The sequence below is a fragment of the Scleropages formosus genome, chromosome 10 (genome assembly GCF_900964775.1).
Source record: "Scleropages formosus chromosome 10, fSclFor1.1, whole genome shotgun sequence".
NCBI classification, from domain to species: Eukaryota; Metazoa; Chordata; class Actinopteri; order Osteoglossiformes; family Osteoglossidae; genus Scleropages; species Scleropages formosus.
Window position 1 is genome coordinate 29,269,123 of NC_041815.1, and position 22,045 is coordinate 29,291,167.

Sequence of the window (22,045 nt, forward strand, 5' to 3'; positions counted from 1 at the left end):
TGCTCAAGTATGCGAGATATTTGCGGAACGTGCTGGAAAAACAGGGCCGGATGAGAGCGTGACCCGACCGTCCCAACCTGACCGCAGTGGAGCCGAGAAGGGAGACAAACAGCCCTGAACTGGAGCAGTGTCAGAGGGAGCACGGTGAACAAAACAGCATCTTTTACTGTCTTCTATGCGCACACACACACACACACACACACACACACGTTCAAGCAAGGCCACGCAGGGCAGAGGAAAGGTTTGAGTTGAGATCCCCTCCCATCTCCTGAGGTGGGAGAGGTGTGTGAAAAGGGTCTCTGAACTGTGATGTGGTAAAAGTCTCGTGAAAAGGCCTGGGGGGTGGGGGGTGGGCAGGTTTTCCCATAATGCCCTGCTCACCGCGGGGGCCTCGAGTGACAGATGCAGTCGCAGCGCTCGTGATGCTGCAGGTGGATCTCCTCGAGGACCCATCGGGCGCGACTCCGTCTCCGGGAGGTGGACGGCTCTGGGGAGAACTTCAGCACCTGGAGGTCGGAGGTCGGGGGGGTCAGAGAGTTTATCTCTTATTAATTATTATTATTATTATTATTATTATTGTTGTTGTTGTTGCTACTGTTGTTTTTCTCCAGTGTAAGCTACTTACACTGATTTACCTGTTTACACAACTTTTTCACTGTATCATTTCAGGACAAGTTCCTTAATCAAATAGGAACAGGAACAGCAGGAGGTGGGATTCAAACCCAGATTGTATTGCAACAGTTGCATTTGTTATAGCACCTGCTACCAGGTAATTTAGCTCTTTGAAAGAATGTGCAGACGTGCCCCCCCCCCCCCCCCCCCCAGTGTGGAGACAGAGGGGGCTACAGGGCAGGATAAATACACAAAATATGTTTATGATATCTGATATATGGTATGTTTATCAACCAAAAGACCAAAAAAAACCCTTTGGGCCTAAAAGCAGCAAAAAACCAAACTCCCAAGATGCTCCCACACCTGTCCAAAAATTGTCCAGAAAGTCCTCGGACCAGCTGCCTTTACAGTCCTCCTACTCGGCCCTTCGGTGTCGGCAGCTGGTCCTCCTTATTCCTGCGGTGTAGGGGGGGGTGTCAGCATGGGACCCTCCCAACACGGAGCGTTTGGTTGACTCTCGCAACTCGGGGAAACTTCCGGATCCGAACGGTCGACCGCAGCTGGACCGCGGGACAAACGCGTTCTTGTCGGCGGCTCTCCTTCGCGCCACTGCTATTCTCGGCGCTGCTCAAAGCTCACGCAAGCGTTCGCTGCGACCGCTGCGCTTATTGCGTAGCCTTGAACTCAGAGCGTGGATCGTCGGGTGACCGTTCAGGAAAAATGTTTCCCAAAAAAGCAACAAACAGGAATTGGTAAAAATGAAACGTAAATAAAAATGGAAGAGCGATCTGAAGCGCCGACTCCTGGTCCCCGCAGGTCAGAGGTCACGTGTCACGCAGCTCCTCCGCGGTCCAGGCCTGGAGGTAACCGCGGAGATCTCCCGGCGCTCACCGTTTGCTCCTAATTGGAGAATTCTTCTTCACGGATGATTCCAGATGGTGGATAAAGAGCGGACGGCGAGGGGCCTGAGCGCGGGGGAGGGGGGGCATGACTCGAGCTCATTGTCATGCGGAGCGAGCGACTGTCCTGCTGCTCAGGAATTTGGAGCTAAACGTGTGCTGGCGGAGTGGGGTGGGGGGGGGTGGGGAGACTGCGGGATTTTCCCTCTTTTATAATAAGGAACGGGGGGGCAGGCGGAGGGCGCGAAATTGGCCGATTCGTTCCCGGACGCCGCAGGAAGAGCCCGTTGAGGCCGGATGGAAACTCGCGCCGCTCCGCCGGGTCCCCGCGATCGGGCCCCGCCCTCGTCCCGGGACCGAGCCCCGCCCCTCCGTCGCGTTCGCCTCCACGGGTACGTTTTACGTGCTTTACCACGCCGCGCCACTTGGTCTCACGCAACTTTCTTGACGAGATCGATGGAACAGGTGGGAAAATGTGACCCGAAAACACTCCGAGTCCAAAAATGGCAACGAGAGGAAATGAAATATTCTTCCAGAGTAACGGAGTGGAGTGAGTGACTGTAGCAGGTCTGCATCGTCACTACTTACCAGTACTTACTGACCTGACACTTACTAACAGTGACTCAAACGTTAACATCGCAGGGTCATTTTTACCGCATCACTTTAGGGTGAACACCTTGATCAAGACTACTACAGCCAGAGGTGGGATTCGAACCTTGGTCCTTCATGTGTAAATTGGCAGCTCTAACTGCTACGCCACCTGCTGCCTGCTCTGCGGCTCGATGGGCCGCAAGGCCCTCCCCAGTCTTGTCTCTCTCTGTCTGTCTGTCTGTCTGTCTGTCTGTCTGTCGAACCGTGCGTCGGCGGCGGTACCTCGTAGAGCTTGTCGCTCGTCTTGCCGGCGCTGCAGGTGCACGAGTGCCAGTCGTCCGTCCCGCAGCCGCAGTTCCCGCCGCAGCGCTGCACCAGCAGGCAGCGCGGGAAGAAGACGGCGTTGGTGGCGCGTAGCTCCTCGCGCAGGTTCACCGAGAAGTTCCTGGGCGTGCAGCTGTAGCGCTTCACGTCCTCGTTGAGCCGGTCCAGGTCAACTGGGGACACAGCGACAGTCCGGCTCGGGTTCACGGATCGCGCTGACGTACAACTGGGAGCGAACAGAGCGGCGTCGACAACAGATGAAGAGCTTTAGACACAGACACCGGATTAGCGACGCGCAGCTCGCGTGTGTGACACCACCGTGTTGCTGGTTCGCATCCCTCCAGTCGCTCCCACGGGACTGACGGTCAAATAGCAAATATACCCGCAATCAGAGCAGATGGTGTTGGACTCGTTTCTGGAGCTGTCGGGAGATCGGGGAGAAGTGGCTCTCAAAGAGATGGGTTCGACACCCTTCTTCAATGAGCGATTCAGCATCTCTGCAGTGAGTTCAGAAAGTATTGTAGGGCGACGGAAGTGCTTTACCGCGGCCTTTTCCGGACATCTTTGGGTTGCGAACACGGAGACAACGTGTAAGCCGCGCACACCCTGAGAGGGATTCAAACCTATGTCCTAATGCGCAGCCCGGGCACTATGAGGCACCAGTGCTACTCGGTACTCTTCTCATTTCCCAGCAGCCAAGGAGAGATTCGGTCCGACTCCCTTTCGACGTGAGAACGAACGTGAGCGAGTTACCGATGGCGACGGTCGACTTAAGGTCCGAACGTCCGACCCGAAGCTGCGATCCGCTGCGCGGTTTTTCTGCCGTAGTTCGCGAATTGCGCTCGGGTTCGAACTCCCTGCAGACACACGTTTCTGGATGGCTGCTCAGGTTCAACTTCCACTTAGAGCTGAACGTTCGCCTGGCGCTCCGACCCGTGGCGGCTCTTCTGTTGCGGGCGACCTCAGCTGTTTACCGACCCAGCGCCAGGACCCGCCGCAGGGCCGCCAGAGGCCTTGAACTCATTCCATTCTGGGTCACTAAACATAACTTGGGATGTTTCCTGTTTTTTCCCTCGACCGAAGGGGCTGTGATCCAGCAAACTGAGGCCTGTTTGGGAAAAGCAAGGAGGCCAAAACCACCCGGTCAAATGGCGGAGTCACCGTGGGCTCAAGTGAAAAGCCGTACCGTAGTATGAAGGGTCTGGACCCAACTGATCGCACCGAGGACTCAGGAAGCTGACCGCGCGGGCCCTTACTTTTGTGCTTGCGGTCGTGGTGGAACGTTCGCGGTCGGTAGTGTCCCGTCTCCTTGTAGATGCTCTCCAGGTCCTCCTGCCAGGTTTCCGGATTCAGGTGCCGCAGCAGCTCCTCCACCGTGTCGAAGGCGGCGATGGTCTCGTCCAGGGCGGCGGCGGTCAGGGGGGCGTCCGTCATCGGAGGACTGAGACCGGCCGGGCCCTGCGCCGGTGGGGGGTGGGGATGGGGTCAGTGGGGGGCGGAGCCACAGGCATTTCACGTATGAACATCTGAACGGGGGGACGCTCACCGACACAGGGATGGTCACAGCTTCCCAGTTGGTCTCTGACGGAGGGGGCGGGGAGTCGTCCTGCGGACAGGAGGGAGCGGTCAGTGGAACCGCACAGTGAGTCCATCCCTAAAAACGCCGAACCTCAGCTAGGGGTCCCTGAGGGGAACGGCAGGACACACTCGTCCCCCCAGGGCCACCGGGGCTCAGAGAGCAGGAACAGAAAGAGCGGGAGAGAACACTCGAACCCGCGGTCCACACGTGCGCTCGAAGGCACCGTCACATACACGCTCGAACCCGCGGTCCACATACACACATGCATCTACTTTTACACGCTGTTAGTGTGTCCAGCAGTAGTAACTGTACCATTAGTACACTGTTTACTGTACTCTCTTTACACTTTGTCTCTCTGTAGTTACTCTATTACTTCGGTACTTTACATGTCGTCCTCGACTGATGACATGTGACTCGGGGGACTTCAGGTGCATCGCATCCCATCGATGTTTTTGTATTATTTCGGGCTCCTGATGTTTCCTCCTGCTGTCCGACACCACGGGGACCCAAATTCGTGTCTGACAAAAATGATGTTATGTTTACACACCGTTTCCTTTGTGATTCCATTCAAGCTACTTTTCGTTTAAAAAGACGAGCAGGTGGAAAAGTGAGCGATCTGGTGGCGCAGAAAAGAAAAAGCAAAAGAAACCAGATTTAGACATGAAGGTGACAATAATAATAAGAATAAGAATAATAATAATGGTGCATGGAAATAAAATAATAACACTGCACTGTATCTGTATTATTTCTACTTTATATTTGCATTATTTCAATACCGATAATGTTCAAATAAGTGAAAAAATGCAAGAAGCGCTATTATAAGACACGTGTGTGTGAACTGTTTATATCCACGTCGTTCGCACACTAAGACGGCAAAAGGGGGTTTGTGACGGACGACAAAGTGGAATTACAGTGAGTGGAACGGAACCCCGTCGTGAGTCAAGGACCCCCCGCGGTGCTCCGTTCTTCTCGTCTTCAACCTTCTCGGCCAATAACTCATAATAATATTTTTATCTTATCATCCTAACTGATGCGTGTCGTGATCGATGGGCTGTTACTGCCAGTACATCTGGACCCCGGTGCCGAACGGGAGAAACCCAACGTGCGTAAATCTCGCCGTGAAACACACGGCGTCACCTGGGCCGCGTTACGAGCCCCGCGGCCCCAGCAACCCCCCTCAAGCAGGACTCTGTTTACACTGTTTACACTCTGTTTACACTCCGGGGACTATTTTAAACTGCAGTAACACTCAAAAGAGCTCCAGGTGCAGCGGTTATTGTCTTGTTATCCCCTTTATTTGTGCTCAAGGGCAGCGGTTCAAGAGGCCCGAGACCGGCTTCATGTAGAGTTTTCCGTCGAAGACTCTTTATTTTTCTCGGAAATATTTTTTTTAATTAATTTATTCAGTCATTTCTCTGATGCGTTTCTCCAAAGCAAATTAAAATGTTAAGCTACTTACAGTGATTTACCCAGTAGGATTGAGTACAATCACAATATCTGTGTAGTTACCAGTTATTTATTTATCTGACACTTCTCTCCGTAGTTATTTACACCGTTAAGCTGCTTACGCTGGTTCAGTCGCTTATAGAGCAGGGTAATTTTTACTGTATCGCTTCAGGGAAAGTACCTTGATCAAGGGTATTGCACAAGGAGGGGGGATTTGAACCCAGCTCCTTTCACTGGAAGGCAACAGCTCCATGGACTATGTCATCTGTGGCCCACAAAAGCAGCGCTCTATGGCGGGATCTGAACCTGTAGCTACTGGACACGAGCAGTTCCTTAAGCGCCGCTCCACCTGCTGGCCGGGGACATGATCTCCTCCACCAAGAGCAACTGTGCTTCGAAGCTCCCCCGAATCAGTGGTGTCCGGCGCAGGAGCCGCAAGAACATTTCTAAAATAACTCGAATATGTGCTGTATTTACCATAAATAGATTTAAAATACTGTAAAAAAATACATTTTAAGATTAAATGTATTGAGTTTATAAATACAAACCCACGCACCGTCTCAAACCGCCTGTCCCATACGGGGGTGCGGGGAGCCGGAGCCTAACCCGCCAAAACGGGGAGTAAGGTTGGAGGGGGAGGGGACACACCCAGGACGGGACACCAGTCCATCACAAGGCACCCCAAGCAGGGACTCGAACCCCAGACCCGCCAGAGAGCAAGCCCAGGCCAAACCGCTGCGCCACCACACCTCCCACGGTTTCTAAATATATTTTTTTAATTACGTGATAAGATACAGTTATACTCAGACACACACACACACACATTTAAGCCTAAATAAAATAAATAAAATACTTGATAATTTTTCAATTTAGGCTTTTAAAATTCAATGTGTGACTTTCGATGTTTTTGGAGGCGGGGCCCTTGAACCCGTTCCCAGTAACGATTGTGCCCCTTGGCCAAAAAAGGCTGGACACCCCTGTGCTAAATAATGGGAAAAATCACGGTACAAACATGGTACAAGAACGGTGACCTATAAACCTGGCCTTTACAGCACAAGCACTGTGATTTACTGCTGCAATGAGAATGTAATTGAGCTCCAAATGGAACTTGGGTTTCAACTTGGGTTTCAGCTCGGGTTCCGGACGCAGGTCCGACAAGGTCTCGCAGCGCGGCAGCGAAGGCCAAACCCCCGGGAAGCTCAGGACTGGCGATGTGTGTGTGGTACGAGGGGCCGAGAGCAGCGCTGAGGAGCACGGCAGACCTGATCAGCTTTAAAAAAACGGTTTGTGCACCGCGCCCCACCCCCACCCCGGAGCAGGAGACAGAACCGGTCCCACAGCTTCTGATTTGGACGGCGCCGACATCTCGTACCTTCAGCTCAACTTGTCTGGACTAAAGCAGCCCTGCGAGTCGCTCGTACAAACAGGAACATCATTGTTCAGTGCGACCGCAGGGGTCATTTCGCTGCGCGTTCAGAAGCGTTCCCGTGCTTCTAGATTCAGACAGCGAACGCACACATAATCGTGGCAGATGGTGTTGGACTCATTTATGGAGCTGTCAGGAGATCAGGAGAGAAGCGGCTCTCGAAGTGATGGGTTCGAGACCCTTCTGGAATGTGGGAGGGATTCAGCAGCTCTGAGGGACACAGGGAGCTTCTTCCACTACATTGGGGAGAAAAAGATAAGCACTGATTTATCTTTCAGGAAATCCGCCCCTCTGTCTCGACCTAAAGATTGCAGGATTGAAGCCCACCTGCTGTAGTACCCTTCAACAAGGTACTTTCCCTGAATTGGTGCAGTAAAAATTACCCTGCTGTATAAATGGGTAAATGAGTGTAAGGTGCTTTGGATATTAATTATAATTTATCAGACATCTGCGTCTGCAGTCCCTCACACATCTACACACCAGAGCGCACGCGCACACACACGGAGTATGGGCAATTTATTTATGAATTATCGCCTTAAACACGCCTTTAGACTGTGGGAGGAAACCAGAGCACCTGGAAGAAACCCGAAGAACAAGCAAAATCTGCATAGACTGAGTGGGATTTGAACCCGCATCAAGTCACACAGCTCAGCTGCTACCTGCCGTGTTGCTCCTCGATGGAAGGCTCACCGTTATCTCCGATCTACTCGTGAACTATGGAGATTAGAGCACTTACCACAAGGGAGTAGTAGAGCTTGAACCCAGGCTTGACCACAAAGTAGTCGTCGGACTTGAACGTGACCTTGACCGTGTGGCTCTTGGACGTTATTCGGGGCGGGACCTCTTTTTGGCCACACCACCTGCCCCGGATAGCAGTGCTGCTCTCGGATATGTCCTCCACCTCGACAAAGTCATACCTGGAAAGGGAGTGGAGCGGGCAGGTGGCGTCAATCAGAGGAGCCAATGGCAGGGACTTGAACCGACAACCTTCTGGACAGGGGTCTGAAAGATGATGAACCTGCCTAAGTTCAACATCTCACTGGAATCCCTGTCTCTGTAAGTCTGTCCTCAGGTGACCTCGCCCCTCCGGGAGACCTGGGAATTAATGGGTCCCGCTTCCAGCACCCGGTCACGGCATCGGACCGCTAACGGGATCCTCTCGCTCCCGGGACCGAACCGTTTCGCTCAGGTGACCTCGCCGTAATGCAAACAAATCGGGGATCCGTTTGCGCGAAGGGATTACGGCGGAGAACATTACAGCGTGAACGAGCGGCGCGGGAGGATCTGAACACGGGTTCGCCGTCCGGGCCGAGCTGGGGTCACGTCCCCCCCCCTCGCCCCCCCCGGCGGGAGCGTCCTCACCTGCACACGTCGTTCTCGGGCTCCTCCAGACCAAAGTGGCTGTCGAAGTCCAGCTGGATGCGGGTGTTGAGCGGCGAGACGAGTTTCCAGGAGAGCAGCACGTTGCGGGGGTAGCCGCCCGGGTAGCGCGGGCTCTGGATGTGACCCCCCGTGGACACGGCGACCGTCTCCTCCTTCCGGTACAGGTCTGTGAGGCGATGAGTGCGTTTTAGCGGCCACGCTGGTGCGAGTTAGCGTGTTCGGTGGCGGGGACGAGGACAGTAAGAGGCAAGAAGGGCGCAGGACAGCCGTCCAGGCTGGACAGAAGTCAACAGAGCAGGAGACACGAGACAAATATGAAACCAGCATCATCACGTGAGCCCGAACACGGACTCCTCCAGCTGGACGCGAGCGTGAACTCCAGCGAGCCGTTTCCACCGACCAAGCGTGTGGTGTGAAAACAGAGGTCCACGAGGTGCACGTGACAGACTGTGGTGAAAACGGTGTACTTTACATGTATTCACACACCAGCTGTGCGTCTTTTGCAGGATTCCTCTGCAAACAGTTCTCAGACAAATCACTAGCAAGAATTAGCAATGAGTGTGTGTGTGTGTGTGTGTGTGTGTGTGTGTGTGTGTGTGTGTGTGTGTGTACGGGCCCACTCGGGCTACACCCTGCCTCCCTCCCTATGCCTCCGGGTTAGGCTCTGGACCACCGCGGCCCCGCACTGGATGGATGGATAGAGGATGTGGCAGCATGTAGTGTAGCGGTTGCACCGGTGCTGCCTTGTCCTCAAAAGCCTAGGGTTCGAATCCCGCTCCTGCTGCGATTCCCTTAAACGAGGTACTGACCCTGAAATTTCCACTAATACATGTGTACGTAAGTACCTTCACTTTCCAGGCCAATCTGGAGAATGGTGTCACGTAACCTAACAAATAAATAGTAAGGAGTAAAAATAATATGAATTTGACAACGAGCGGCGCTAAGGGCTAAAGCTCTTATCCAGGTGTTCGTCAGTTTGAGACCGAAACAGGAACCTGTTCGGCCTTCGGCGGAAGCTCAGGGTTCGCGGGCTGTGCCAGTAAACGCAGTAAAGTAGCAGATGTTTCCCACCCTGCGCTCCCTCACGCAGCTCATCCTCGTGGGGGAACGCGGTGCCGGGTTCCGACGTTCAGGGCTCACGTGGCTCCGATGTCAGAGCCGTTTCCATAGCAACAGGCCTGCGAAGTTTCAGGTGTGTTTTAGAACTGTGTACATCACCCTGTCTTGGACACCTCTTATACGGAGCTGAAATTATTCTTATTATTTCTTGTGCGAAAAGTGCACCTAAAAATTACTAAAACACCAAAATGAAGGCATTGAAAGCAATAAAATGATGACATCAGCATATTTTCTCTGTTGGGGGGGTTCAATTACCACTATTCCTCATGGAAAAAGCAAAAAGTGACGCTAATGTATCTTGGAATATTTATAACAAAACGATCGCTTGCAGCTTGTCTCTCAATATTATATTTTCATCTGTAAAAATTACCCTGCTGCGAAGTCGCTTAGCAGGAAAGAATCGCCCTGGAGCTGCTCTGTCACTTACTACTGTACTGTATTTACCACCATCGAGGGATCTGATTGGCTGAGACTGTCCATGTGACAGGAAGCAGGAAGTGCACGTAGCAGCCTTGTTATGGAAGAAGCACCGTTTTTGTGCTTTTGTACAGTGAAAGAGAGTAGAGTGTGTGTGTGTGTGTGTGTGTGTGAGTGGCGGTTGAATAACCGCAAAATGAGCAAAAATGATGTTGTACTGAATAATCAGCTGAAACGAGGGCACGTTTTTTTCAAGCTGTTCCTCGTGACCCGAGGGCTGAGTGTACGGTCGACGCCGTGCTTCCGGAACATTCCTTGGGCGCCCTGGGCAAATCCGCGGGTCTCCCGACTCGCAGCTCGTACTTCCTCTGCCTCTTCCCGTTGGCTCGTCTGCCCTCGACCGAGCGGTTAAGGTTCACGACCCACTGGGCCCCTGGGATATCCATCGCGCGCGGGCGAACGTGCGTCGACGACGAGCTGGACGACGAGCTGGACGACGAGCGGAACGAAACCGCGCAGAGAAGGGAATGTCATTCCTCAATTAGGAAATTATATTAATATTCACTATTTCTTCGTGTATTGACATTATTTCTTCCTGCAGCGCCTGACACAATAAAAATTATCATTACCCAGCTCTCAAAATGGGTATAGTTACTACTATATAGAAATAGTTATAAATGAATGAATATTAACAAGTGTACCCCCCCCCCCCCCAACACCACCACAATCCCACAGTTACCGGCGTCTCCGGGACAATCGACTCCTTGCTTTACCATGAAGAAAAAGGCAAAATACAATTTCACATCCCGGGCTCAGCCCCCCCTTTCGGTAATTTTTATTCTTATTTATCATATTTGGCTGTTTATTTCCATCTAAATCGGCTCCAGAGTGTCGCGGGTTCCGTTGCGCGACGTCCCCCTCGCGTCCATTTCGGCGCCTACGAGCAGCCGCCCCTCCGTCCTCCTCGGGAATTGTTCTCCGCCATATTCTAATAACTCCTACGTTCCCAATTATGGCTCATGGCTCCCGGTACCTTCGCTCCAGCGGATGCGGAACAGCGCCGCACGTATCTCGCGTTCGGTAATAACGCGGTAATAGGGCAGCGTCCTGGGCGCCCCCCTCGCCCACCGATCGAAAGAGCAGGAGGACGGCGAAGGCACCGGGACCCCCATCCACACGGGAATCGAAAGCGCTTCGTACGGACGCCACGCGGACTGGCCGATCGGCCTGGTTGGGACTCCGGCGCCTTTCCGGCGTCCTGGATCAGGACCCCTGGCCGGCGAAGCGAGTGAAACCGAAGACGATGCGCTGCCTGCGCGTGCGGAGGGACGTGAGGGCGGCAGCTGGGACGGTCTGGCGCTCGAGGCGCCGAGCGACAGCGAGCGTCTCCTTCCCTTACAAGCACGGCAGGGATTTTCACTCCGTTCGGAACGCGCTTGGTTCGTAACCCCAAAGGCCCTTTTACCACTAGGCCACCGTGAGTGAAGGCTCAGTACTGCAGACGTCCCACGATTTCTCTACAGGTTCCGTTTTGTAAAAATCTCTATAATCGCTGTAATAAGTCATACGTCGGTGACCGATTCATCCCATAGACATGTGCAATGTCCCTCTTCTTGTAATTGGTCACAGATTGCGGGTTCAAATCCCACCCCCAGCAGTAGTAGCCTTGAACAAGGTACTTACCCTGAATTACTCCAGTAGAATTACCCAGGTGTATAAATGGGTCAATAGTTGTGAGTCGCTTTGGAGAAAGCCATGAGATTTACGAAAACATATAAACACCAGATGTGAGCTGTAAACACCGTGGAGGGGAGTTGAACTGAGGAGGCGCCACATTTCTATTCTCTTTGCCTTCTCTTTACTGCCCTCTACTGGCTCGGAGGTCACATTCGGTCAACAGGGGTCAACAGGGGTCACGTTCGCTCAGCTACCGACAGGTGAACCAAAGGCCATTAGAAATAAACCAGAAATGGTTTTTACTCCCAAAACCTGCAGTTTGAGTGTCTGTCGCGTGCGGCGTACGCAAGGGATAGAGTCGAGTGTTTACCGCAGCAGGGCGTGTTATTGGCTGAGGACTGGATCCTGCAGCCAATCACAGGCCAGCACTGCATGTCCTCATCAGGACGCAAACCACGGCCCCTGTGGACAAACGGCAGACGGTGTTTCACAGGCCTGAGCAAATTAAACAGTTACGTCCGGGACCGAAACTGCACGTGACACACGGCGGAAAAGCTGAAATTAGCACCGCGTCTCGTTGCCTGCCTAATTACCGCGGTACGAAGTGCAGGCTACATGCCGCCTCTGAAGTGGCTCTAATTTGCACCGTCTCGTCTTTTAAGTTTCCATTTATATTTTTGTTGTATTTTCCACTCCACCACACCTTTGTCTCGCACCGTCGCTTGGAGGTGTGTGCCGGGGGAGGGGGGGGGGGCCACACCCCCAAGCTCAGGTGAGGACGGTTAACGTCCTGCGTGCGACGAAGAAGAGCAGCGCTGCGCAAAACGAGCCCTGCTTCCCCGGCAGCATCGCCTCGCCTGAATCCTGGGTTCGATCCAGAATGTTCCTTACTGGAAATGAACTCCAAATGAAATGCAGAGGGAGGGGCTGCTGGTGGTGGTGGTGGTGGTGGTGGTGGTGGTGGGGGGGGAGCTGTAGTGGTGCTCCACACAGATGTTGTCTAATGTGGAGCAGACAGGAACATCTGGCTCAAGAGCAGGTCGGGGCGAGTCCTGGGTTCCAAACAGCTGGGGTCGGGACCATGAGCGCCTGCTTGGCAGCTGCCCCACCTCCCCCTCCCCCTCCTCCCATCCCCACTTTCAGAGTGTGTCGCTCACCTGTCAGGCCGGCGGTCGACGGATAGCACCCTGTGTGCCTTGGTTCCGCATCAGACCTCGTGGTAAAATGTGCGTGCGTGTGTGTGTGTGTGTGTAGCTTGCAAACTCATGCTGTCTGCTGTGTCTCAACAGCTGCACTGTACATTTGTCCTGCGTCCAGCAGGTGGCGCAGCGGTTAACTGGGTAAATCAGTGTATGGAGTTGTAGAACCTTCTGGAATCCAGAGACTTTGTATTAGGGCTGAATTGGCATGAAAGTCTCTGTGTGATTTGGGGAAAACATTAACCCTTCCATGGCTGGATCGATGGAGGGGTCGGGGGGGCGGTATATACGACCAAAATACAAATACAGTTTCTGACATTTGGTAAAATATTTCTGTATTTGGTGCTGTATGTTTGCAAGTTTTTTCAAACTTTTGAAATAGTTGTGTTTTATTTTACCACAGTATCTTAACACCAAGGAGAAAAAATAAAAAAATAATAATAAAGTGACACCCCACACTGCCTGGTCACTGCAGTCCCTGCTACTCAGTTTTAATAACGCGGTTTATTACCGTATTCATAACTGGTGTCGTTTTCGCAGTAAACAGGTGGAGAAAGTTCCTACCCACAATCCTCCACACGGTTGCTGGGAGACCGATGCCCCGCCCCCTCTCACATGGCCGCGCTCCTCAGGTGCCGTTTTGGTTCCAGCTGCACCTCAAGGTCCTCTTCCCGGTACAGTGCCCTGCTTACCCTGAAGTGGTGCAGTAAAACTGATCCTGGTGTACCAAAGGGTAAATCAGGGTAAACAACTGCACGGTGTAAATCATTTTGGAGAAAGTGTCACATGGATACATAAATATCCCTGCACCGCGGTGACGCCACAGCAGCTGGAGCTCCTTCGTTTCCAGTGACAGAGCGATGGGTGTGAAGGACGCCAGGTGATTGACATGTCTGACAGCCAATCAGAGTACAAACCCCGCCCACTTCTGCAGAAGCTCATCAATAGTGTCATCCTTTGGCGTTTTATTTTCGGAATGAGCGCCGAAGGCCTCCGTTGACCTCGACCGCCACGACTCAGACACCTCCCGCGGGCAGCGCGGTTAAAGACCTGAAACGCACCGGCTGTGCGACGGTTCCTCCCGCTGCGCTCCACCACCTTTTGTACGGTTTTGTTTCATGTTTACATTTATTAGCTGACAAAACAAGCCCAACTCCTCTATACAGTTCCACCTTCCTGTAGCGATGAGAATGTGAACCAATCAGAACACTCCATTACGGTAAATCTAATATCAGCACCTTCAATGCTATATTATTTCTCTTTCTTTTTATATCTCACACTTTTTTCTGAAGCAAATTAAAATGACATCCATTTACAGTATACAGCAGGGTAATTTTTACTGTATCACTTCAGGGTAAGTAGCTTGACTGAGGTACTGCAGCAGGAGGTGGGATTCGAACCCACGTCGTGTTCCTGTACGTGTCGTACCTTCCGAGTCAATGCGACTGTTTTCGAACCCAATCCCAGGATGCTCCGAGGTGCGCTGACATGCTTCCGCGTCGGAGAGAGGTCCCGTTCCTCGACCGCCACGTTAGCGTTCCTGTCGACGCCCCCCCACCCCCACCCTCCAGGTGGATGAGCCACACGGGACCCCACGCCTGACACTGTAATCCATCTCCTTTAAGCAACCTAATGAAAAACAAATTCGGCAGCAAAATGCGGAGTAAACAGAGGCGGGGGGGCTGTCCCCGTGTGACCTCGCTGCAATATCAATACGCAGAGCACACATCACGGCCCTGCAGCCACGCGAGGGACGACACAGATGATATAGATCCTGCAGGACATGAATTGCAGGAGGCGGTTTGTAAATCACAGAGAGGAGCCGAACCTCAGACACGTCTTACAGCCCCGTTTGCTCAGTTCATTTATTATTGTAATCATTACTATTATTATTACTATCATTATTATTATTATTATAAAATTATCTAACTGCGATGTCTATTGCGACTCACGATATTGAGATTGTCCGCTAAGCTACTTACACTGATTTACCCAGTTACTGTATACAGAGAGTAATTTTTACTGTATCAATTCAGGGTAAGCACTTTGATTAAGGCTGCTACAGCAGGAGGTGGGATTTGAACCCAGAACCTTCAGCTAGAATGATTCCAACTATTACGCCACCTGATACCTTAGTTGAGAACTATTTGGTTCTGACTGTGTGATGTTGCTCCTCAATTTAACTAACTCTGTGTGTGTGTGTGTGTGTGTGCGTGTTTGCACCCAGAAAAATACAAGGATGGTGATCAAGAAAGATGTTTGTTTCTGCACTACCCAGAATATTAATTATTGAGAGGAAAACAAAAGGTAAACTAAGTAAACATTTATCCAAATAACAAATATTAATTTTACACACTGTAACCTTTAACAGTGTAATCTTTTTAATCTGCCTCTCTCTCCCTCACACACACACGCACACGCAGGCCGTTACGCTGACCAGCCGGGGAGAGAGCTGATTTCTGCCCGCAGAGGGACGCCATTCCCTCCCTCATCACTTCGCCCCGACGGAGGTTCCAAGGTCTCGATTAGATACGAACCCACATCCCTCACGGTGCGAAGGAGACAGAACATCCCGTTTCCGTTTCTCTTACGCTTGTGTGCGCTCAAAATCCCTTATCCAGAGATCCTGAAAATGCTTCACCCTTAAAACGCAGTTTTACAATGATGCAGTTTTACAGGGGAATTCAGCACTTTTTGAAGCCTGGGACGCGACCCCACAACCTCCCGGTGTCACTGCTGCTACAGCTGGAAAGATGGCCGTGAATGTGTCCTGTGCCTAACAGGCAAAGAGCTCACCGGTCAGACCCTAAGCATCCTGTCATTTGTTATTATAGCAGGTGTTACGACCACAACTGCACCCCCCCATCAGTGGAGGACGAACCAATGACCAGCGGTCGGACAGCAGGAGGTGGGTCGTTAAATTTATACTGCCACATTTTTATGTACTGACTGCAATACTGGTGTCCGTCACAGCCCGGCGACGATGCGGGTTCCATGTGAGAGGCCCCACTGGGGACTCGAACCTGTCAGATGGGAGCGATAGTGGCCCAGATGTTCCTTCACCTGCTCACGTTCTCAGGTTAAATCCCAGCTGCAGTCAGGAGCGGAATATGATGGGCGAGCAGCTCTATGGACTCAAATATTAATACTCAATCATGTGAGTTAAACCAGCAGGTGGCGTAGTGGTTAAAGCTGCTATCTGGTGCTTGAAAGACTTTGGTTCAAGTCCCTCCTTCTGCTGAGGTGAAATGACCTTACTCTGTCAATGGGTAAATCACTGTAAGTCACCTGGGAGAAATACATCAGCTACCTGAGTAACTGTGGCTGAGGTCACACCTGACCTTTGACCTCTGGGCTTCTGATCACCATCCATATGTCAGTCTCCATTTCTGGACCACGACCACGGTTCGAGGTGAAGGGGGCCGAGCACGTTCGCCTACTGCTGTGTCTGGGTTCGAGAAAGAGCCCCTGTGTGGGAACACCCTGCTTATTTTATACTGGGGTGGGGCGGGGTGGGGGGGGATACTGTGCTGAAATCACAGCTATTTTGGGAACTTTAAAAATACAGTAATAATAGAGTGATTAATGCTGGTGACACGTGTGTTTGTGCGCTGGAGAAAGTGGTGTCATTGCTTCTCCTCCAGCCACAGCGGGGATGGGAATCCTGAGTCACTCCTGCAACGGAGCCCCGCCCACACCCCCCAGGGTGACTCAAAGGCCCCGCCCCTCCCATCCCCCCCATGACCTCGCAGAACCCCCCCATCCAGTGCAGCCCTGAGCCAACGGAATTAAAGAAGAAAAAAAGAGATTCATTCGTTCATTAATGCCGCAGCTCCAATTTATACAGCACTGTGATTTTACTGCTGCAATATTTTTAAGCAAGGTACTTACCCTAAAATACCCCAAGTAAAATTACCCAGCTGTATGAATAATTGGTAAATAAGTAACCGGTGAGTAACATCGTAAGTCGCTTTGGAGAAAAGTGTCCGACGAGTGAATAAACGTAACACATGTTGCTCAAGGCAACAACAGCCAGAGGTGGGATTCAAACCTACAACCTCTGTGTCCGAAGGCAGTAGCCTTTTATTACACTTCCATCGAAGTAAAGGCCTTGGCCACCCTAAAATAAATATCATCGCTATGCCACGATTACGATCCTAGCGATCGACCTGTTTATCGAATCAGAACTCCTAAGGCCCACAGATTATCTTGCTGAAAATGCCATATTGCGTTACCGCCTTCGTACAGGTGGGTACGGCTCCAGTCCCAGGGCCGCTTTCTGTACGAGTTTGTATTTTCACTTTAAAGGTGATTTCTCGCCTTAAACACCACGATTTTCCGGGCCTCATGAATTGCAGATGGGCTTTACCGCGGTGCCGAAACGCTGACCGTGTGTAACGGGACCCCTCGACTCCGGGGGGGCCGAGTCAGCTGATCGATAACCGCACGCGTCACATTCGAAGGGCGGCCCAAAGTCGAGAAGGCGGAAGAAAGCGAAGAGGCGAAGACCCGGGTTCGACCCGCATCGATATCCACTCCCCTCCAGACACCCGGCTCTTCAGCATTCGAAGCGTTTATTTGGACATCGGAACCCAGCGGGAACTCGAACCCAATTCCAACGGCCGATAACAGGGCTCTGCAGCGCTGCTGGCACAGTCCTGCCTTATTTGGATTTTTCTATCAAGAACTCGGGGACGAGAACCACTAAAATCACATTTGTGACCCCCGGCCATTAAAACATTATATTTACATACAGTATTTATCTCGCTTCTCCAAAGCAGCTTACTCTGATTTACCCATTAGTACAGCATGGTAATATTTACTGCATCGATTCAGGGTAACAACCTCGAGCAAGGGCAAAAGAACAGGGGGTGGAATGTGAACCTGAGTCCTCTGCAGCTACGGAGAGAAGCTCTAACCACGACGCCCCCTGCTGACACAAACGCTCAAAGTGCGCAGGTTCTCGACCCTCAACCCTCCAGGCCCCGGTCGCTCACTCCTGTGTGAGCATCTGAAAAGTGGGCGGAGCTTGTGGGCTGAAAGCACCGCCCCTATCGGACACGCCCCCGTTTGGACACACCCACAGTTTGGCCCCACCCGCAGTTTCTGACCGGTATGCTCCGTAGCTGTTTCTGGTCTAGATGCCACCGGGGTTGAGGAGCACAGAATGAACTTCAGGTGAACTTCTCATGTTTGCAAAAGTTGGAGCAGCTCAGCACATTATTTACGATGCCCTGCCTCGTTTCGAAGGCTCCCGTGCAGCAAAACGCGGTAAACCGGAGAAGAAGGGGCCAACGTGAGGTGGAGGCTGTGCCATAAACTCCCAAGTGAGCTCTAGAAGGTTCTCCACACCAGCCCATCGCTGGTAGAGCACGTGACCAGGCGAAGCCGTGTGGCTCGACCCGCAGCGTCGCTGCGGCATCGGGGACCGCCTCACCGGTACGTTCTGAGGTCGACGACCTCTCTCCTTGAAATCCTGGATCTGCTGCAGCACCAGGCTGAGTTTGGACTCGCCTCATGAAGAACCTCCAGAAGCATCCTGAGTTTTTTATACTCTGAAGGTCATGGAAGTCCTGAACAATCCGGAAGGTCTTCAAAAACTCTGAGTGTGTTTCCATTGGCCCAATTTCCCATCAAACACCTGGTGGACAAAAACACCACCCGCAGCCGTGCCGTTTCCTCCTCCGGCGCCATGGAAACGGACCCCGCGCTGCTCCTGCAGGGGGCGCTACAGCAGGATTCTGCCGATGGGCCGCCGTGCAAAGGACGGGTGTGTGACGGGCCCCCTTTCCGCTAGCGGAACACACACCTAATGTCGAGGCGACGCTTCCTGGGGCCGAACGGTGGCTGCGGGTCCCATCGAATGAGCTCACGAGCTGTCAAGATGACATCATCTCTTAAATTAAATTTCGAAAAAAAAAACAGGATAAACGGAGCTGCTGCAGAGGTTCCGCTTCGTGGAGCCTGCGGAACATTCCGGAAAACAGCCGACGTGTTCACCAGCCGCAGTGCTTTAGCAGCGATTGTTCACGAGGTGTTTCCAGACACCCAGCGGCCCCACCGCAGGGCACCTGGCACCGGCGTTCAGCGATGCTTCGCTTTACCGCGGTAGATTTGACCTGGTGGCTCAGGTACGCCCCCCTCTGGGAACCCGCCGACACTGCGACCGCAGCCCATTAGGTGATGCAACCTGCTCCTCCTGAGAGCCCAGGCAGCCGACTTTGAGCGCTGGCTCCCGCCGCGGATTCCGGAACCCTCCCCCTTGGAGGAGACGCCGAGGCCCCCGGCGATTCCCGGATGCTGGCTTCCCGAGCCAGATGTGAGTGATACCGCGGTGTTTACGCGCTCGGCTGCCAAAAAGGGAGTCCGGCGAGCGCACGCACCTCCGTGACGAGCGCCTGCGGCTTGACCTCGCGGTCGGAAAGGAGCCCTTTATTCCCTTTGTTCGGCGCGAAAAACATCTCGCTCTGATAAACGCGTCGGTCGCCCCTCCGCCGGGGGGGGGGGGGGGGGTCTGCAGCCGTCACTTTTTTCCACATTCCTTTTGCTAAAACGCTACTATGTAAATCACTATTTATTCAAAAGATGTTTTATTTATGGGCCTGCGGGGATGCAAACTCGGCAGAACGTGTCCCCGGGTTTGTACCGTTACGTTCTTGGCTAACGACCCCAGTTTTTACATTCCGGACGCCGAGATGCGAGGAGATGTTTCCCGTCCCGATGGCGGCCTTCGCTCATCGGCGTGTCGCAGTTCTCCCAGCGGGGTGTTGGGTCGGCCTCCGGCACCGCTAACTCGAGCCGCTCAACATCCCGGAGCGGCTTCGCGGGACCCCGACCTCTCCAAGGGACCCCGGCTGACCAAGGGGAGCGAACCCTCTCCCCTTCCGCTCCATGATGTTCTCCTTCACGAACGTGTCAAAAAGCACCGCTCTGGGGGCGGAGCCCCGCACTCCGACATCAGAACGAGACCTCGCAGGCCTTTGGCGAACGTATTCGTTGTCCTCCGAAGGACGCCGAGGGCCGTGAGGTCGCATCCCGTCCGAAGTGTCGTCCACGACCTGGAGCGCAACCCTCCCGTGTGCCCGCGGGTACGAGACCCCCGGCGTCCGGCGCGTCTCTTCGCCTCCGGGGCCACGTTAGCGTTTGTCGGCAGCGGACACACGTGCACCTCGTGGAAAGCGGAGAGCAGAGTGCGTTGGAGAGGAACAAAACGAGTGGAAAGAGGGAAAAGGCCGCACCGTAGTAAACCGACACCGCACCGTGGTAAATAACATGGCGCCTCCTTACTTTAGCCTGCAGTAAAGTGCACCTTCTGCCCGGAGGCCCTGACTGGACCGCTACTCTTCTGCCCACCCAGAGGGCAGGAGGACAAGGAGGACAAGGAGGACAAGCAGGACAAGGAGCTCCGGCAGGAGACCCCGCGTGGAACATCAGGTTCGAGGTGCACCAGCAGCAGCAGCAGCAGAGACGCGCGCTCACACACGCACGCACACACACACACACACACACACACACACACGCACACACACACACACACAGGCGCGACAGTGTCCAGGCAGGGTGTTCGCTCACCATCTCTGCGGCTGTTGGAAGCTCTCAAGGCTCTCAGAGACGCGTCCTGGGCTCCGAGGACCTCGCGCACGGACACGAGGACGGAGAGCGTGGCAAAGAGCGCCCGCGCGCGCATCTCCGTCACCTGTCAGTGCGTCACCCGTCGGGCCGCTGTGCCTCTCCGCTCCGTCCCCCTCCTCCCGCCAAGCCCGGCGATGGGTCCGGACCCAACAGCGAGCAAGCCAAGAGCCGTAACCCGGAGGGGCGGCTGCCCGTGAGCGCGAGACGAGCGCGACAGCTCCACTCGTGCGTCCAGCAGCAACAAGAAGAAAAAAAAAAAAAACTTTCACAACTTTTCTTCTCCGCTTTCCTTTTATTTGCTTTCCTTCTACGCTCTTATGTCTCGCGGGAGGAGGAGTCCCGCTTCCTGCCGCGAGCGAGGCGCGCTGACGGAGGGGCGGAGACCCCGCTGGAACCGCTCGGGTTCGAATCCCACGGAAGCGGAGCTCGCGCCGCCGCGCACCATGCGAACGCTCTGCGAACGTGGGCGCGCGGGAGCCCGGGACGGAGATCTGCTGCTCCCACCGCGGTCGGGGGCTGGAAGGGGGAGCGGGGGGGGGGAGGGAAAAAAAAATACAGCGCGGAAGAAAGTTCGCATGGAAACAAACAGGAGGAAGAGAGGAGCGGCGCGCGGGGGGCGGCCGTCCCTCACACAGACAGAGGAAAACACGTGCACGTAGCGCAGGAACACACACACACACACACACACACACACCATGCGCTTTGTGGAACAAACATGTCCGTTACTCTGGACACTTGTTGCATTTGTAAAGTAACAAAACTCACACAGCGACGCAATGAAGTGTATTTATGACATACAGTCGTGCTGCGGAGAGCGCTGGTGTCTCACGGGGACTGGACATGGGTTCGATGCCCGCCCGGTCTGCCTGGAGTTTGCCCGTTGTTCGCAAGGGTTTCCTCCAAGTGCTCCGGTTTCCTCCCACACTTCAAAGAAGCTTTTTTTTTTTTTTCCGTAGGCTGCTGACTCCAAACTCGTAGAGCTGTGTCACCGTATCAGACACTTAGTATAAATGTATCCGGTCGGTCTTTATGAGACAAGTCGGAGAAAAGCGCCAAATGAATTCAGGTCAAGTACCGATCACTCGCATAACGGGGTCCCGTGCAACCAACGCAACGACCAACGGCACCAGCGCATCGTTGTTACTTCCATATTTCCACCTTCCCCAAGTCCGACCAAAGACGCAGCAGAGTTCAGACCCGCACACGTTTGTTCTCAACCCCACAACCGTCCCGACTATCAGTCATTCAGCACAGCAACGGCAAAGTAAACAGAACAAACATCCATGGGCGCCTTTATGGAAATTAAGGAGAACCAAACATTTATTTAAGTGGGTGTCACACTGAGAGTCTCAGCCAATCGCAACCATTAATCAGTATATTGATCTCGCACCCACACGCTGTCTGAAGCTGCTCATCCCAAGCGGGGTGGTGTTGAGCCCCAGCCTAACCCAGCAACACGGCGTAAGGCTGGAGGAGGAGGGGACGCACTCAGGACGGGATACCAGTCCATCACGAGGCACCGCAAGCAGGGCTCAAACCCCAGACCCACCGGAGAGCAGGACCCGGCCAAACCCGCTGCGCCACTGTGCCCCATGCATATTGATCAATATTGATCAATAAAGCACATCACAGTCTATAGCTTTTTACCAGCAGCTCTTGACCTGTGTATACAGCTGAGTAATTTTTGCTGGAACACTTTCAGGTGAGTACTGTGCTCAAGGGTACTGCAGCAGTGAGTGAG

General features: G+C 53.3%; 1 protein-coding gene across 2 annotated transcripts; it reads right to left on the minus strand.

Annotated features, from left to right (window-relative positions):
- Window positions 1-349: 349 nt before the first annotated feature.
- Window positions 350-20,773, minus strand: pdgfd (platelet derived growth factor d). Of its 2 annotated transcripts, XM_029255908.1 has the most exons (7): window positions 20,245-20,773; window positions 8,240-8,426; window positions 7,614-7,794; window positions 3,973-4,032; window positions 3,683-3,884; window positions 2,385-2,599; window positions 350-506 (listed from the first exon to the last, which is right to left on the minus strand). In XM_029255908.1, the coding sequence occupies exons 1-7, from the start codon at window positions 20,357-20,359 to the stop codon at window positions 378-380; spliced, it is 1,089 nt and encodes a 362-aa protein (XP_029111741.1). In that variant the 5' UTR covers window positions 20,360-20,773; the 3' UTR covers window positions 350-377. The 2 variants fall into 2 exon arrangements, with proteins under 2 accessions (XP_029111741.1, XP_029111742.1); XM_029255909.1 differs by lacking the exons at window positions 350-506; window positions 2,385-2,599 and adding an exon at window positions 2,616-3,534.
- Window positions 20,774-22,045: the final 1,272 nt, after the last annotated feature.